Source organism: Phacochoerus africanus, chromosome 15, assembly GCF_016906955.1.
Source record: "Phacochoerus africanus isolate WHEZ1 chromosome 15, ROS_Pafr_v1, whole genome shotgun sequence".
Classification (NCBI taxonomy): domain Eukaryota; kingdom Metazoa; phylum Chordata; class Mammalia; order Artiodactyla; family Suidae; genus Phacochoerus; species Phacochoerus africanus.
In genome coordinates, this window is record NC_062558.1 from 107,809,424 (window position 1) to 107,824,564 (window position 15,141).

The 15,141-nt window shown below is 40.4% G+C and overlaps 1 protein-coding gene across 6 annotated transcripts in view; it reads left to right on the forward strand.

Moving 5' to 3' along the window:
* The window catches only part of CCNJ (cyclin J), a 21,503-nt gene continuing 6,362 nt past the window's right edge, over positions 1–15,141 (forward strand). Inside the window, exons 1-3 of one of the 6 annotated variants that reach the window (XM_047760585.1) lie at positions 1–323; positions 952–1,060; positions 7,961–8,171. In XM_047760585.1, coding sequence (XP_047616541.1) covers positions 992–1,060; positions 7,961–8,171 — 280 coding nt within the window. In that variant the 5' untranslated portion in view covers positions 1–323; positions 952–991. Of the gene's footprint in view, positions 324–377; positions 1,061–3,435; positions 3,527–7,960; positions 8,172–15,141 lie in introns of those variants that run through there. The other 5 variants (XM_047760582.1, XM_047760584.1, XM_047760581.1 and 2 more) reach the window with 5 other exon arrangements.

Genomic DNA, 15,141 nt, shown 5'->3' on the forward strand with positions numbered 1-15,141 from the left:
GCGGGGGATGCGGCCCCGGCGGGTTGGGGCCCTCACGCCGCCGCCGGGCGCTGCACCTGGACCCGGCCCGGCCGCCGATTGGACGGCTCCAGATGACCCGGCTGTATCGCGAGACGAGATTGGCAGCGGCGGGGCCTCATGTGCCCCCGTGCTGGCTTTGTACGCGGAGCCGCCTGCCGGTCCTTTAACAATGGGCGGCGCGAGCGCCCCGGCGCTAGGCCGGAGCTGAGGCCGGCGCATTGCGGCTGACTGTCCGCAGCATGAGCGGGGCCGGCGTCCCCCGCACGCCGGCGGGGCTGGGCCTGTGAGGGCCGCGGTTCCAGGTAAGAGAGGCCGCCGTGGGAACTGGCAGACCTGGGCTGGCGACGGGGCAGCGGACCCACCCGGCCCGGCCTTTTGTTCGTCTTTCTGGGGCCGTGCGATTCCGTGCGCAGCTCCGGATGAGGCGGCGGCGGCGGCCTGGATGCGCGCTGGGCCCGGCCGGGCCGCGGGAAGCTGCAGCGGGCACCCGGAGCCGGGCGGGCGTTCGTCTCCGGGCTTCTCGGCGGGAGGTTTTCACCTCGGAGGGTCTGTGACTGGTGTCGAGTCTCCACTTCTCTGGGCCCGCCCGAGAATTCGAACCCCGGACGCTGGGAGCCCGAAGCCCGGCCTCCCGTCCAGTTTTCCCGAGCATGCGCCCGGGCCCGCGCCTTGGGAACTCCGGCTCAAGGAGGTCCGCTTTTACCCGGCACCCGGTCCGGCACTTCTCAGAACCAGCCAGCTCTGTGACCGGGTAGCTCGGCCTTCCGTGAGGCGTCAGGGCATTGGTTTGGATCTGTGCTCTTTTCAGAACGAGTCAGGTGAAGATGAACAGGCGCCCAGGGTGGCCTGAGGTCACACCCCACAGGGAGGGGGCGCGGAGGGTCGAGTGAAGGGAGCTGGCCGTGACCGCGTCTGGGGTGTGCCTTACAGACCGAAGTTGCCGCGTCCGGCCAGGCGCCGCCGGGGTCCCATGGAGCTGGAGGGGCAGTGGTGGCGGGGACAGCTGGCTGCCGATATCCATCAAGCTCTTCGGTACAAGGTAACCCCTATGCCTCGACTTTTGCATGCGATGTCTTAGGCCAGTTAGTATGAATCTCAGCCCCACAGTCAGGGTCTGCAACCACTAGTTTCCAGACCAGAAAAGGCGAGTTTGCTTATTTACTCAAGGTTAATGAACTTCTTGACTTCTTCCCTCGGTTGTATCAGAAGAACCTGCAACTTAAATGAGGAGGGGGATGGGGCGTGATAGTTAGAAGAGGGAAAGTGTGAAGGGACAGTCTGCTCGTCTTGTTTCCAGGTGGAACAAGGATTTGATACTGTATTTTAAGAGGTGTGTGTTGTGTTTTTATTGGGCAGAGCAGCCCTCCTTTATTCTGTAGTTGCTGTTGCATGCAACTGTCTGTTATGTCACATTTGTACAAAAATAAATTCCCCAGCCTTTCCACTAACTTGCTGTGAGACTTTGGACAAGTTAATTTTCTGTTTCAGTTTACTCATCTGTAAAATGATTAATAATAGAACGTGATTAATGGACGATTAAATGAGGCTGAATGAGGTAATACTGTATGTACATGTGCTCAAAACAGTGCTTGGCATATAGTAAACACTTTAAAGTGATAACTTGTTATTCTGTGCCTCTTAAATCCCAAGATTTGGGGGTGTTCAAAAACTTAGGAGTTAGCTGCTCCTTCAGCTAATATCAAAGTCATAGGGTAGACCTAGTGTATATAAAAGATATTGGAGAGAAAATACAGTTTTCTGGCACAAGGCAAAGTCTGTTTATTGTTACTCCTAAGAAAGTTTTACTCTATGTCACATCTCAGTGTAATGTGTCAGCTCTAAATCTTTGATAACCAGAAGAAAGACCAGATCCAAAAGTAACTCTAGCTTAACTAAATTCCACCATGGATAGAAGAGCCATTCATTACATATAGAAAATGGGAAAGAAGCAAAACAGCTGACCCTTTAATAAAAAGTCTGCTACTTGGAGTTGAGAAATCCTGGGGTGATAATGAACTTGTGTCTTGACTTTTTAAAAACCAGGTTAAGTAGATTAGAAAACCTAATTTTGACTTACATTGTTACAGTTGTTACCCTTTTCTAAAGCTTGAGGTTTCTAAGTGCTGCTAATTGATTCTGAAATTCAGTCCCTTAGACACACAAAACACACCTCAGCCCTTAGACTCTTAGGTTGTTTGTACCACAGAAAAGTCTCAACCATTGAATGGTTCTCTGGAACGTTAAGAAGAGAGTTGCAGAGGTTTTCCTCTTTGAAAATTGTCCAAATACTTTTGTGGGTTTTTTTGTTTATTTGTTTTTTGGGTTTTTTTTTTTCAGATGTGGTCTTTCAGTTTTAAATATTCTCATATTCTAAGTGTCAGCTCTTTATGCCTCTGGTATGTGGTGAAATTAACATTTGATATTAATGATGCGTATGTTTTTTAATGACATGAAACCTAAGATTTTTCTTGGTGATTTCCACGGTTTTTGATTCTTAAATTTTGTTTAGTTTTCATCCTGAATTAATTCAGTTTGATTACCTGTATCAGTTGAGGTTGGAAGTGGTTTTTTTTTTCCAGCAGATTTGTTGAATGTTTTTGTGTATTGGACTTTGGGAATGGGTCCAAGGAATAAGACACAAACTGTACTAACGTTACATGCAAACTATCAGAGGATGAGATAGCTCAGGGTCTGAAAGAATGCCACTGGAAGTTGTCTTGGGTCACATACAGGATGCTACCATGGGTTGTCTTTATTTTAAGTATTGTGTAAGCCACATTCATGTGGTTTAACACAATGTCCACACTTTATAAAGGATTTGTTAGTCAGTAAAACTTGAACCTGTGGAACTGGAGAGACCACTGTTTATAGTACACTGAAGTCACAGAAAGTTAAAATAAACTTTTCTCATTGAGAATACATATTGATTCCAGGCTATAGATTAGGTGATTTAGTTGGGTAGTCACATGCTTATTTATTTATCCAATAGAGTTGCATGCCTACAATTTGCAAGGTGCTATGTGAAGTGTTAAGAGTGGTAACAGTAAATGAGACAGACATGATCTCTGCCTTTATGGAGTCTAATCTCATATAATTCAGAGCACCTGAATTTTGGGTAGTTGCCATTCGGGCACAATGGAAAGTGTTCTATGTTTAGACTCAAGGTTTGTGAAGGAATAATTGGTGACCAGCATTGCATCTAGTAGGGAAGAGTAAAAATTACAACAAATGAAAATCCTCTTCAACCCCAAATGCCAGCTGTACTATTTTTTGTAAAATACAGTTACCTCCCACCCCCCACCAAAACAACAAAAACAAAAACAAAAACTCAGCCCTATAAAGCAGCTGTCCGCTTATACCCTGTGTCTTCTTCTCTTTCCTCTCATTGTTTTGCTATATATACTGGTGTCTTAGGATGCTTGGGGAAGTATTTTCAGGAGCCTTTATGACAGATGGGAACAATGCTAACTTTGTGAGAAACCTCAAGAAAATATATCACAGAGTTGTGAGTATTCCTTTTATGTCTTTATTTCCATCCTGTCTGGACAGTTAACCCATCCTGGAAAGGAGATGCATTGGGGTGATGAGCTAACAAGGACCTGAGACTGGAATAGTTTGGGTCCTTCTGTGCTTTGGTCCTGTGGGATCCTGGAAGCAGATGGGAATGAGTGGTTAATTCTAGGCAATCAGGAATAGACATTAGAAAAAATTCATAAGCTTAGAGAAACATAGGTAATTTTCTCATGTGTATAACTGCAGTACCTGGACCAAGAGAGCTAAATCTGACAACCATATGATAAGCCGTTGTACTTTATCATTTAAAATAATATGAATAGAATGTATTGGACACTTCGTTATAACAAAAATCTCCTAGTGATGGCCCTTGGAGTTCTTTCCTTTGTTTTGTCTTCATTTAGCAAAGTTAACATAATTAAAAATACAGCCCATCAGTGTTTTCCAGCTATGTTTCCCAGTGAGTCTTTGAGCCCTCCTTCAGGCCTCTTACAGAAAGCCTACCCTGACTGTTTTTTTCCCAACATCTCAGCACCTGAGCTGGTTAGATCTCCCTCCCTCTATTACTATATTATATTCTAACAAGCTCTATATTTTGGTTCACCTGCTAGAGAGAGGCTTAAAACTATTTTCCAGCTTTTACCTCCGCAGTTAGCACAGTGTCTGCTACAAGGGAGATGCTCAATAAATGTCACACGGTGACAGCAAAGAAGGTGAAGTTTGGAATGGTAACTCATTCACACTGTTGTAGAGTTCCATGGAGATGGTAAAGGAGAAAAGAAAAATTGTAGGGGCAGCACAGGAAATCAACATGTTCCCTTTATTTGGAGAAATTAGTATTTCTTTCCAAAGAGTCGGGCAAGCCAGAGCTAATTTTTTTTTTTTCTTCAGTAACATTTGTTGATGCTTTTCCATTTATGCAAAAATTAAAAACATTGCAAAGACAACATAAAATGACCCATTAGCCTATCTCTCAAGTAACTCATGTTAATATATTTTTAATTGATAAATTGTATTTAATTGATAAATTTTTTAAATTAAGTGATACATAATATGGTTTTTAAAATTTCTGGATAGTATCAAGTTTAAAATGACCTTTCTCCAACCCTCACTATTCCCCGATTCCCTAAGGTTACTAGCATTATTGTTTTTTTGTTTTTTTTTTTTTCTGGAAAAGATACCCAATAAGTATATCTACTAAATAATTTTTTTTGTTGATACAAGAGATCACAATATATATTTACTGTTCTGTACCTTCTTCCCACCCCAAGCTTACTCAGTTTATCAAAATTTTCCGTATCAACACATATAGTTCTACTGCCCTTTATTTTAAAATCCACATTGAATTGATGTCCCATAAATTTAGTCAATCATTCAGTTTCCTCTTGATAGACATCAAGGTTTTTGGGTTTTTTTTTTTTTTTTTTTTGTAAATTACACCTTTTGAGATAATGGTAGGTTTGCATGCAATTATAAGAAATAGTTTGAGATCATGTATACCCTCTACCCAGTTCCCCTCCGTGGTAACATCTTGCAAAACCATAGTACAATTGTCATAACCAGGATAGTATTGACATTGCTACAGTCAAGATGTAGAACATCTTCTGTACATTAATCACAAGGATCTCTCATGTTACCCTTTTATGGGCACATCACCTTTCCTCTCATCCTCATGCTTCCTTGACCTCTGGCAAATACTAATCTGTTCTTTATAATTTTATCACTTCAATAATGTTACATAAACAATTATATATTATGTGACCTTTTGGGATTGGCTTTATCCACTCAAAGTAACTCTCTGGAGACCCATTCAGATTTTTGACATTAAGCTTTTTTGTTCCACCATTGTGCTATGACAAATTGTGCTGCAAAGGACCTCCTTATATGTAAGATAAATTCCTTGGCTTAGTGTCGCTAGGTTAAAAGGTATCTGCAATCTGCATTTTCAATAATTTGTATTACCTAATTGCCCTCCAAAAGTTTATATCAATTGTCACCCTGACCAATAATATATGAGAGTTCCTATATCCACTCTTGATAGCATAAGCAAAAATTAATAAAATATAATCTGGTAGGTGAAAAACTAGATAGCCACTCCTCAGTATCCATGGGGAATTTTGTTCCAGGATCCCTATGGATATCGAAATCTGAGTATGCTCAAGTCCCTTATATAAAAGGGAGTAGCATTTGCATATATCCTACACACATCTTCCCATATACTTTAAGTCATCTCTAGATGATTTCATCACCCACGTTTTAGCATGTATTAGAATTTCATTCGTTTTTAAGGGTGAATAATATTCTATTGTATTATATACTGTATTTTGTTTATCCATTCATTTGTTAATGGACATGGGTTATTTCCACTTTTTGTCTATTGTGGATAATGCTGCTGTGAACATGGGTGTACAAATATCTGTTTGAGTACCTATGTTAACTTCTTTTGGATATATACCTAAAAGTGGAACTGCCAGGTCATATGGTAATTCTACACTTAATTTTTTGGGGGAATTGAAATACTGTAGTTCCAAGTAGCTCCACAATTTAATATTCCTACCAGTACATAAGGGTTCCAATTTCTCTATAGCCTCGTTAACACTTGTTAGTTTCTGTTTTCAGGTGTGTGGTTTTGTTTGTTGGTTTACTTTTTGGGGGCTGCACTTGGGGCATGTGGAAGTTCATAGGCTAAGGCTCGAATTGGAGCTGCAGCTGCTGGCCTGTGCCACAGCAACACAGGATCCGAGCCATGTCTTTGACCTACACCACAAGTCAGGGTGATGCCAGATCCTTCACCCATTGAGAAGGCCAGGAATCGAACCTGCATCCTCATGGATACTAGTTGGATTTGTTTCCGCTGTGCCACAGTGAGAACTCCCTTCAGGTGTTTGTTTTTGAAGGTTTTTTTTTTTGACAATAGCAGTCCTAATTGGTATGAAATGGTATCTCATAAAGGTTTTGATTTGCATTTCCCTAATGATTAGTGATATTGAGCATCTTTATATGTGCTTGTGGGCCATTTGTATATCTAAGTCCTTTACCCATTTTTTTAATCTAGTTTGTTTTTTGTTGTTGAGTTATATTTATATAATCTGAAAATTAATACTTTTCCAGATAGATGATTTGCAAATATTTTCTCCCATTCTATGGGTTGCCTTTTCACCGTTTTGATACTGTCTCCCCCCCCCCCACCTGTGCTTTTGGGGTCATATCCTTGTTACTTCCTTCCATTGTGTGATACCTGTTGGGTTTAGTGTGGTATTATGCTGAGCTCATAAAATGAATTTAGAACCCTTCTATTTTCTCTGTGTTCTAGAAATAATAGGATAGAAATTTTCTTTTTGCGTGTGTGTGTCTTTTTTTTTTTTTTTTTTTAGGGCTGCACCTGTGGCATATGGAAGTTCCCAGGATAGGGGTTTAATCGGAGCTGTGGCTGCTGGCCTACACCACAGCTCACAGTAATTTGGGACCTTTAACCCACTGAGCGAGGCCAAGGATCAAACTCACCTCCTTAGAGATACTAGCCAATTTCGTTACTGCTGAGCCACAATAAGAGTGCCCTAGAAATTTTCTAATTTTAAAAAAAAAAAAAGTGAGTTGGAGTTCCTGTTGTGGCTCAGCAGTTATCGAACTCCACTAGCATCCATGAGGACTCAGGTTTGATCCCTGGCCTCTCTCAGTGGGTTAAGGATCTGGTGTTGTGGCAAGCTGTGGTGTAGGTTGGTGGCTACAGCTTTGATTCAGCCCCTAGCCTGGGAACATCCATATGCCATGGGTGTGGCCCTAAAAAGACAAAAAGACCAAAACCAAAACAAAAAACACCCAAAAGTGAGTTCAGTAATTTTGAGATTGAATAGTGATGACAGGAAAAATATTAGGTACATGAAAGGATGACGGCAAAGGGAGAGATTATAACACTGCTAAAAGAAACATGATTAGAAGATACTAGTGGATGAATACTAGTCTCTACCTTCCATATACCTTCAATAATAATATAGTATACGTTATACAAGGAGCATATCCATTATGTGTTACCTTCTAATCAAAAGCTTTGAGTTTCTTGTAGAGCGTGTGTACGTATGGTATGGTTGGTATTTTGGTAATAACGTTTTCCTGAAAGCACCTAGTAGGGAAAATAGGATTCTTATGTTTAAAATATTAATAGAATACATCTATTCCATAATGCAAGAAACACCTATAACTGGTTTTGTCAGATGTGGTTAAAAATAAGGGAAAAAGTTGTTTTAAATTTTAAATGCCATTCATTATATCCTTCCACTAACTTTTTCATTTTTGTATTTCGCTCTAGAAAAAAGTGTGTCTTAGGCACTTGTAACATTAATACATTGGGGAAAAGCATTGTCTTTGCATTGTGGGGATAATTCTTCTGCAGGCTTTGTTAGACTTAATATTATTCCTCTTGATTTAGGAGCTGAAGTTGCCTTCCTACAAAGGCCAGTCCCCTCAACTAAGTCTCAGAAGGTATTTTGCTGACCTGATTGCCATTGTGAGCAATCGTTTCACACTATGCCCTTCTGCCCGACATCTTGCCGTCTATTTGCTGGACCTGTTTATGGATCGGTATGACATCTCTATCCAGCAGCTGCATTTAGTTGCACTTTCCTGTCTGCTTCTAGCAAGTAAGTAGGAATCTGATCTACATGACTGGAAAATTCCATTGTTTATAATAAAATAAGTTAATGTAGGACTCAGTGAAATATAACCAATTTCCCTTTATTCCAGTTTACTAGTATCAGAAAGTTTATGTTGAAAGTGCTTCTGGAGTTCCCGTCGTGGCTCAGTGGTTAACGAATCCGACTAGGAACCATGAGGTTGCAGGTTCGATCCCTGGCCTTGCTTAGTGGGTTAAGGATCCGGTGTTGCAGTTGCCGTGAACTGTGGTGTAGGTTGCAGATGCGGCTCGGATCCCGCGTTGCTGTGGCTCTGGCGTAGTCTGGCGGCTACAGCTCCGATTGGACCCCTGACCTGGGAACCTCCATGTGCCACGGCAGCGGCCCTAGAAAAGGCAAAAAGACCAAAAAAAAAAAAAAAAAAAAAGGAAGTGCTTCTTGGCATGGTAATTCTTAACCAGACATTAAAAAGTGGCTCTGGAGTCTTTTAAAAACATGTATACCTGAGCCCTAAGCCCTACATCCTGAAGATTGTGATACAGATGTCTAGACCACTCCAGATCTACTGATTCAGTATACACATCATGGGGCCTGGGTATTTTTTAACTTTTTTAAAGTTCCAGAGGTGATTCTAATGTACCTTTCTAATTGAGAACCATTGCTTTAAAGCAGTGGTTCTCAACCAAGAGCAGTTGTGCCCCATGGGGGATACTTGGCAATGTATGGAGACAGTTTTGGTTGTTGTCACAACCTGGAAACTCAACAAGTGCAATGCACAGCAAAGAATTATCTAGCTCATGGGGTTCCTGCTGTGGTGCAGGGAGTTAAGGATCCAGTGTTGTCTCTGCAGGGGCTCAGGTTGCTGCTGAGGCACCAGTTTGCTCCCTGGCCCAGTGCAGCAGGTTAAGGATCCAGCATTGCTGCAGCTATGGCATAAGTCACAGTAGCAGCTTGGATTCAGTCCCTGGCCCAGGAACTTCAGTATGCTGCGGGTATGGACCAAAAAAAAAAAAAAAAAAGAGTTATCTAGCACAAATTGTCAGTGGAGTTTAGGCTGAGAAACTCTGCCTAAAAGGTGCCATACTCTTGTGTTGTTAGAATTCCTTCTACTAACTATGTAATGAGTTGGCTTAATGAACTGAAGTTCACATGCAACTGCTACAAATGGGAAAAAGTTTGGTTTTGCAATAGGCACAACTCCATAGTAAGCTGTAAGGTGGAATCAAATAATGGGTCTTTTGGTGCCTCTTTCTCTTAACATCTTCCTATAATGCATTTCATTGTTTGTACCCTCACTAAAGAGAAAGAGGGTGAGTAAAGGCATTGAAACAAATTTTTCTGCTTTTAGTCATGTGAAAAGATGGTATTGAAGTTGAATGCATTATGTAGTTTTTAATTATTCATGTCATTATGATAGAAATTTAAGTCCCACTTAAAGTAGCATGTAGAAATATTGACTGCCTTCACCTCTAACCCCCACTTAAGAGTTTGGAATTCAATGTGGCTGCTGCTTAAGGAACATTCATTCCCCCTCTACCCTGCCACCAGGGTTCTTTCTAAAACAGCTTTAAGCTTTGACTGCAAGTAAACCTAAAACCAAATGCAGGCCTTTGTGGTATCATTTATGATGTTAATCTCTTCCCAGATTTTCTTTCCTGTCCTTCTTTTTCCTTTGATTTGATGACCTCCACTCCTTATTTTATCTCTTTTAAAGTCTTTTTTGTAAGTTATTTCAAATCCTTTGTTGGACTAGACCAACTATAAACACAGACCCAATGACAACTTTCCACTGCCTGTGGGTTAAGTGGAAACTCCTTAATGTAACAGTTAGAACCTTTCATCTGGACCCAGCCACCTTTATAGTCATGTCTTCCAACTTTGTCCTCATGTATCTTGAGCCAAATTCTTATGGAATACTCTCTTTCCTGAATATCTATATTCCTCCTTTAATCTATTGTCCTCTAAGATCCGGATACCTGCTCCTCTCCCCACCACCCTGTGGCATTCCTAAAGCCCAGTACCATTGTTGTCGCAGTTGGGGAGGTTTATGTGTCTGTATTGCTACAGGATGTTCTCCCTGCGCACAGAATCTGTTTCCATATCCTTGCAGCCAGCCCAGCATTATATTTTAAACACACTAACAATAATATCGTAATAAATGTTCTATCAAATAAGTATAAGTGAGTTCACATTTTACTTTTATTTAATTCCAGTAGCAAGTTTTCAGAATGTGCCAGTTACGTATTATAATTATTCTCAATTGACAGTTATTTGATTTGGCAAACACTGATACAGCAGTAAGTATCAGGTAGTGTTCTAAGTGCTTTAGACACTATCAACTTATTTAATCCTATTGGATAAGTACATTATAATTAACCTTTAATTAAGGTTTCATCCTCATAAGCAATCATGTGTACAATTCTGGATGTGTTTCATCACTAGCTGTGAAGCCCTTTGTAGTTTAATAGTTTGTGTAGGATTGGAGAAACCCATGCTTGACATATCAGATGTGAAAACCCACACAGAATGGCTTCCTATAGAATGTTAGTTTATTATAGTTCAGTCTATAGTAGAGAGATACTGGAAATCAGACATGCAGGTTAGGGTATTTTACAAATTTGAGATCATTAATGAAAAATCATTTTTTGCCTGATGTGGCCATCACTGTCCTTTTACCAAGTGCCACCTGGTCTATGCCTGTGGACTGTGAAATTATGGATGATGTATATAATAAGTTCATAGACTGACTTACATTTTGACTAAAATTTACTTACTAGTAATTTACTAGATGACTTGGGGGTTAAAAACTAGATACTCATAAACTACATGTCACTACCAGAGTTCACCGAGGTCTCTAGTTGAATAATCTCATAACTCTGGCTACCCATGCACTGGTGTCAGGTGTCTGCAATTTCCACAGTTTGGAGAAAGGATACTTTATCTGTGCACCATCTTAGGTTGGTTGGAATCGAGTTTTCAGTTGTTCTTATTTTAAAATTATCTATTACTGTTAGTTGAAGGTCATGATCAGTTTATTGAAGATTATTTGATTTAATCTACTTTTGGCTCATTTTCTAGGAACTAGGTTTCAGGATTTGTATTTGCCCAGTTCAAATGTGAATTGCTTTATCACCTATTACTGAAAGAGTCAGATACCTCCTCCCTTTGTTCTACTGATCCCACCCCTTTTTCCCTGAGAGAGAATTGCTTATACATTGTTCATTACACTGGAGAGTGGGAAAGTGTGAGATAGGTATCCTCCAGCATCTCATTCCTCCCAACTAGGCGGTGGTCAAAAGAGCTGAAGCTTTCAGCCCTACACTAGGGTCAGGAATCAAAAAGGTTGGCCTGGGGTAGTCCACTGTGGTCTCTCCTCCATGCAGTCTCACTTTACTACAACAGAAGGGCTTAGGTGGCACCTAGTTTGGTGGCCTGTTTTCAGTATCTAATGTCTGTCTTAAATTTGTGGAGTTCACTGTAGTGTTTCTTACATTCTTACACTCTTATCTTCTTACATTGGGATTCCAATGTCAGCTCTCCAATTAGTTATCATAAACCTTCTTCTAATAATGCTTCTCTCCTCACAGAATGATTGAACTCTGGATATCCCCCTCCCAGCTGCTCCCTGCTTTAGGGTAGGCAGCCTGTTGTATAAAAGTGAAGAACAGCTTACAGCTGACAGGGCTGGGTGACAGCTGTATTTCAGTTATTAAATAGGTTGGAAGACTGTTAGTAGTTTGGCTAAAAATGGAGCACAGCTTACAAGTTCCAGGTACTGATGCATATTCAGCTGCCTGAGTGTGTACAGTGTTAGAGGTAGGAAGAAGAAGTCTACAAATTTGGGAGAGGTATGTAGTGTTTTAGAGTGGGAATTACAGGAAATCTATATAAATGTAGATGAATTCAACAATGTGAATTTCAGCACTTCTTCGGTCTGAGATTACTTCTATAAAATAAGAGACACCTTTCAAAGTTGTTGTTGATCAGGTGGGGTCAACATTTAAAACAACATATGGGAGTTCCCATCGTGGTGCAGCAGAAACGAATCTGACCAGGAACCATGAGGTTGCGGGTTCAATCCCTGGCCTCCTTCGCTCAATGGGTTAAGGATCCAGCGTTGCCGGGTGTAGCTCGCAGCCATGGCTCAGATCTGGCGTGGCTGTGGCTGTGGCATAACACACTGTTAACCATGTGGCAGAAATAGCTCTGATTAGACCCCTAGCCTGGGAACCTCCATATGCCGCAGGTGCGGCCCTGAAAAGACGAAAAAACACATGTGAAATTGAAATATAAAAGTTAGCATCGTAATGATTAATTCCTCCATAAGTGTTTTGTAATCTTTAGTCTGGCTCCCTAGCCCTAAATGTTTTTGCTCATTCCAGAAAAGACTCTGATTTATCCTGGGAAATTCTCATATTTCAACACTTTATAACATGTATATCCTGGCTTCCTTTGGCTTCTGTGATCAGCATTGAATTTATAGAGAGCATAGAAATAGAACATGAGGTTTTTGATAATTTGCTCAAGGTATTGTGTAACCTAAGAAAAGACCTTTGAGTCAAGATGAAGCCAAAAGTGAGATAACAGGCTTTTAATAGTAAAAGTCTGTGACAAGTGCTTGTTTCTCCTTGCTCACCAAAGCTTTTTACTGTTTGATGGGTGAAAAATTATATTTCAAAGATGGTTTTACTTACATCTCACTTTTTTAGTGAGATTAAAACCTTTTTTTCTACGAATTCTCTCTTTTGGTTCCTTACCAATTTTTCTATTAAATTGATATTCTTATAAATTTGTGAGAGTTCTTAGTAAATATTAAGGATGACTTTTTTTCCTATTCAGTAATAAAAGACTAGGATGTGGGTTGGCAGAGCTCAAAGTGACATCTGATCCATGCCCTATAACCACATACCATTCACTGCTGCCTTTGAAAATGTGCTGGTTTCTATGGCTGATCTGAGCATTTCCTATAAAGGAAAGACAACCTGATGTTTTGTTTCTGTCGCCCCTAATTCTTTATTTACTGGGAAGCAGATGTGGATTTCCTGTGCCCTTATTTTCCTGTTTGGGGCCTTTATCAATATAATCATATGGCTTCTGGTATTTCCTTTCAATTGAAGAAACTGATCTTTGTGATGTGTATGTGGTATTACGGATAAGTAGATTTAAAATAGTCACGCACATAGCATTCAACACAATAAAAACTAGATATGAATGCAGGTACTCATTCACACTGTCACACATTTTGAAATTCTTTAATATGCTTGTGTCTGAATATTTGCATCATTATATATAATGCAAAGTTTCAGAAAAACTTAAACCTGAATTAAAATCCCAAGTTATGTTATTTATGCAGTATACAGGTTGTGTTTTTTTTTGTCTTTTTGTCTTTTTTGTTGTTGTTGTTGTTGTTGCTATTTCTTGGGCCGCTCCCGCGGCATATGGAGGTTCCCAGGCTAGGGGTTGAATCGGAGCTGTAGCCACTGGCCTACGCCAGAGCCACAGCAACGCAGGATCCGAGCTGCGTCTGCAACCTACACCACAGCTCACGGCAACGCCGGATCATTAACCCACTGAGCAAGGGCAGGGACCGAACCCGCAACCTCATGGTTCCTAGTCGGATTTGTTAACCACTGCGCCACGACGGGAACTCCTATACAGGTTATTTTTAACTTTGCAAACCAAGATGCAAAGGCTTTCACACTTGTAATAGCCAGGTACTTTATAAATATAGAAACCCCATGGATGCTTAATAATATAGAAGTCTATCTATTCTGGTATTTGTTGACCGCATATTAACTGGTTCAGTACTTAGGTCTAGAAGCACACATTTGGGAATTTAAACATAAATCTTCCTTTTGGCTTCCACTTTTTGTTTGGCTCAACCTAACTGACCTTAAATGAATTGGCCTGCTTTGCTACCTTGGTTTCTTGAGCTGTGAAATTAGTCATATACAATTTTGTTTTCTGTGTTGAGAGTTTCAAGGAGATAATATGAAATATTCTTGATCCTTGTATTAAATAGTGAATTGTGGTATATTAATTTCTTCAAAGGAACCTAAAGTATGATATAAATAAACCCATTAATTTTTAAATATTCCTTTGAAGTATACTGTCAGTATTGCTGCTGCTACACAAATAGCAGAGTGCTTTGAAAGCTTTAATGAGTCATCCAGAGGGACCAAACTACAATTCCTAGGTCATTCTCCTGAAAAATTCCATTTGTTATACTGAGAACATTGAGTTCTCCTATATCTGTATGAAGTGGTGATGCTGGATGACTGTCATTAAAACAACTTTAATGCTTTCAGCTGTGCTAATACCATTGCAAACCTTGTGAAATTCATTTTATGTGATTCCAATTGGGAAGGACCTTCTAGACAAATCTGGATTATGTGAGTTTTTTGGGTCGACGCATACCTGCAACAATATTTAGTTAAGAGTGGTTTAAATCCAAAGAAGTTCAAATTTCTGGAGCAGGAGTGAAATTCTAAACTCCTCTGGGCCTAGGCTCTTCTTAAAGTCATGAGCTTAGGGTCTCTTAGCCTAGGAGACAAAACCTTCTCCCCTAGTTCCCTAAGCAAAGACCAGGGTGGTTAGCAGTGCTTTTTCCCCAGCTCCTAAGGCAGGCTGATTGGAACAAGCCTCCCTGGCTTCAATACACCAAACATCTGGGCTGAGTGATTCTGGCCACTACTGTGTGTTGTAGTAACTTCGGTGTGTGGGGTAAACCCATTCCTCCTGGAAGAGAAACTTCACAGGGAAACTTGTTTGGTTTCCTCTGGCTTAGGAGTCTTTAAAGCTCTTCTACAAAAAAAGGTTTTTAAATGGATAAAATAAAGTGTTAACTATTTCAATATATGTAGTTTCTTTGGAAATCGTATCAAAGTAGCATAACAAATTTTTACATAGTAATATATAACATTCTAACAACTGTAATTTTGAACAAGTATAAATGTAAAAGCTATTATATAAAATCTAC